Source organism: Ornithodoros turicata, chromosome 2, assembly GCF_037126465.1.
Source record: "Ornithodoros turicata isolate Travis chromosome 2, ASM3712646v1, whole genome shotgun sequence".
NCBI lineage: Eukaryota > Metazoa > Arthropoda > Arachnida > Ixodida > Argasidae > Ornithodoros > Ornithodoros turicata.
The window spans coordinates 52,086,851-52,090,536 of NC_088202.1; the positions used below are offsets into that span (position 1 = coordinate 52,086,851).

Below are 3,686 nucleotides of genomic sequence, written 5' to 3' on the forward strand. Positions count from 1 at the left end.
TGCCACTGGCCGAAGTTCACCTTCGTGCTGTTGTAACAACACTGCGCCCAGTCCATAATCGCTCGCGTCTGTCTGCATTACAAATGGGCGATTAAGATCTGGGAGATACAGACAGGTGATCTGCGCTATCGCTTCCGTCAGGGCGGAGAATGCATTCTCTTGTGCTTCTCCCCATGACCAGCGCGCACCTTTCCGCAGTAGCCAGGTTAGTGGCTGCGTCATGTCCGAACACCGCGGTATGAATTGTCTATAAAAACCAATCATACCAAGGAAGCGCTGCAAGCTCTTTACCTCCTGCGGGCGAGGGTAGTCTAGGATAGCCTTCAGCTTGTCCTCGTTCGGCCTGACCGTGCCGGACTCCACTGTAAACCCGAGCAGGTCGATGCGGTTAGTCGCCAACTGCATTTTTCGAGGATTGACAGTCAACCCAGCAGCCTGCATACGTCCCAACACGACTTTCAGGTGTGAAAGGTGTTCCTGGAATGAACGTGAAAAAATTACTACGTCATCCATATAAGCCATAGCGAAGTTGTACTTCGCATCGCCGAGCACCTCGTCCATCATACGCTGAAAACTAGCCGGGGAATTGGACAGTCCGAAGGGAAGCCGGACGAACTCAAACAGTCCCCTATGACAGGTGAAGGCTGTCTTTTCGACATCATGAGGTGCTATCGGTATCTGCAGGAATCCTCGACTGCAGTCCAAGATTGTAAACACACGGGCTGATCCCAACGTGTACATGATCGAGTCTATAGAGGGAAATGGATACGAATCTCTCACCGTCACCTCGTTCAACCGGCGGTAGTCCACGCATAACCTTGCGGTTCCATCTTTCTTCGGAGCGAGTACCACCGGAAAGGCCCACGGGCTGCGCGAGGGTCTCACAGCACCCGTCTCGATCATTTCGTTCAGCGCAGCATCGAGCAGCTTGCGCTTGTGGACGCTAAGCGGCCGCGGGTTGCATATCCAAGGCCTTGCGTCGCCGGTGTCTATGCCGTGTTCCAAGACTTCGGTCAAGCCGGGCTTTTCCGTAAACATCCGGGAAAAGGGTAGCAATGCTTGCTCCAGCATTTCTCGCTGCTCTGAGGTTCCAGAAAACCCTTGCAGACCCCCATGCAAGGCAGCAGTTGCAACTACAGGCGTTTGGTATCCCGTTCCGTGATGCTCTCCAACGGGCCGTGATGGTCGAGTGCCGCGAAGTACTCTAGCGGCTTGCTGCTTAGGTTCCTCGCTGTTGCCAGTCGGTTCCCGGTTTCGCTTTGAGCAGTCGTCCTGGGCTCTCTCGCCAGTCCGGCGTTGGTCCGCTCCAGGGGTTGTCCACTCCAGGAATGGGTAGAAGGCACTGCTGCATGCATGCTGGTAACCTTCGCGACGCAAGTGCAGGACAAGTCCCATCCGGATAATGAAGTCGCGTCCCAGGATCATTGCTCCTGCCAGTCCAGGAAGGTAAACAAAGCGTTGTCTGACCCGATGTCCATCGACAGTCAAGGTAAGGCGCACCGCGCCACCGGCAGGTACAACCGCATCAGAGGCGAGCCTTAGGAAAGTCCTGGTCGTCCGTACCGAGATGTTCCGCTCCCGGCACCAGTCGTGGATGGTGTCGCCGATCAGGGAAACAGCTGCTCCGGTGTCCACCAAACCTGCAACGTCTTTGCCCAAAACGCGCACCACGATGAAAGGTCCAATGTTGCAGATGTCATCTTGCAATCGGCACGCAAGCGGGACCAAGGCCACTGTATTATCAGAAAAGATAGCACGGTTAGAAGTAACTTGCCTCTTATCAATGTTCGCTCCGGCCGACGACGGGAATTCGTAATCTGCGGTTACCGCCGTCGGCGTTCCGAGTTTCCCTGGGGGGGGGGGGGGTTCTTTCGGGGGTGGCCGAAGTACGATGTGGGCAGTCCCGACGGATGTGTCCGTGTTGCCCGCAACCGTAACAACGCGGTCTCCCAACGTTTAGTCCATTAGAGCGCGGTGGGGTTGATCCCTCAATCCTGTCGTTACGCCGGTATCCTGACGTTCGGCGACGTTCGCTACCGGTCTGTCCTGCGCTCCTCGAAGTCTCCTCAACAAGCCTCGCTCGGTTCCTTTGCTCGTGCGCAAAAGGATCGAGTGAGCGGTGTGAAGGACCTGCCGACGCTCCGCTATTCGGTCCTGCAGGCCAACGGGGATGCAGCTCCGTTGCCTGTACCGATCCGCCCCATGCACAACTAGGCTCAAGAGTCTCCTCCGGTCTAGGAGGTGGGCGGTAACGCAGCTCAGCCAGCAAGTCGGCCTGAATGCTGCGCGCTTCTGTAGCTAACTCCGACAAGGAAGTAAAACTTCGACCACGTAAATATGGCTTGAACCGAGGGTGGCACTGTCGGATAACGCGTGCCACCTTCTCTTTTTCATCTACGAGAGGGTCCGCTCTCCGATACAGTTCCTGAATCGCCCGGATGTATTCCAAAAGGCTCTCATCACTATGCTGCGTTCGGGCTGCAAGCTCTTCGCGCATACGCATCGCGTAGTCTGGGGGGAGGAACTCGTCCCGAAACTGCTGCTTGAATACGCTCATCGAGAGAAATGGGGGCTGGGACCTACGCCACAAAGCAGCTGAGCTTACCAGCGCTGCGGGAAGTACTCGACGCAGAATGACGTCGTCGGTGGCTCCAACGGCAGTTTGGTAAGCACTCAAGTCGGCGAGGAAATCTTCAGCCGACTTGGAGTCGCTGTAGCCCGAAAATGTCGGTACCGGCAAGTTCAGGCGCAGCTGCGTGTCCGGGGACGGCTGGGCGGCGGGCGTGCTGCTACCAAGCTGCTGCGTCAGTAACGTACAGAGGGATGCCATCTGTCGAAGCAAGTCCTCAGCCACTGGCGCAGGCTCGTCCTCGTCACTGTCTGGGTCGTGCTTCTTCCTGGGAGGCATCTCCGGTCGAAGAACCTGCGTTGCAACGCAGACGGCGGCAGAACGAAGAAAGCAAACAAAAATGCACACTAACTGCAACTATGCCGTGCCCTCCGGGGAAAACGGTACGACGGGTCGAAAACACCCACGTTGGGCGCCAATTTTGTGGGAACCTCGGCCCACAAACCCGGGGTGGTTCCGTATTCGACCCCGCCGTAACCCCGAAGAACACTGACACAGCAGTTGAACAAAAGAAACAAGGTTTATTGCCTCACATCACAGCTGCTGGCCGTCTACCCGCTTCGTCGCTCCTCGCTTTTGTGACCGTCTGCCAGCATGCCTGCCGCACGAATATCACTCTTTTCCCGAGCGCTCGCTCTTTTATCTCTTGCGCTATCTGCGCTATCGCGTGGAAGTTGCCGGGTTATCAGCGCCCCCCCACACATGTCTGCATCATTTATATTGCTAGTACATTCCTACCAAATTTTCTGAGCAAACCCTACGTGGCCGATTTGTAACATTGATACCTTCAACGCCACCAGAAATGGACCGGTTGAGTCGCAGGCTTGGTGATCTCCTGAGTGAATTCGAGCAAAGATTGTTTAAGTGCTGGCGACTTGAAAGGAACACCTCGCACTTCATAATATTGCAATTGCGCAATCACTTTTACATGATGCTGACGCAATAGTTAAAAACAAGATGGGTCAAGTTTCCTCATGACACAGCAAATTAAAAGGAATGCTGACCCTGCGATTGGGCAACGCTAAGTAACCCAAACATATACGTTATATGTCGCTTT

The 3,686-nt window shown here is 55.3% G+C and overlaps 1 protein-coding gene across 1 annotated transcript; it reads right to left on the reverse strand.

Moving 5' to 3' along the window:
- Positions 1-1,395: 1,395 nt before the first annotated feature.
- LOC135383478 (uncharacterized) lies at positions 1,396-3,142 on the reverse strand. Its single transcript, XM_064612910.1, has 2 exons — positions 2,606-3,142; positions 1,396-1,733 (listed from the first exon to the last, which is right to left on the reverse strand). The coding sequence occupies exons 1-2, from the start codon at positions 2,906-2,908 to the stop codon at positions 1,608-1,610; spliced, it is 429 nt and encodes a 142-aa protein (XP_064468980.1). The 5' UTR covers positions 2,909-3,142; the 3' UTR covers positions 1,396-1,607.
- Positions 3,143-3,686: the final 544 nt, after the last annotated feature.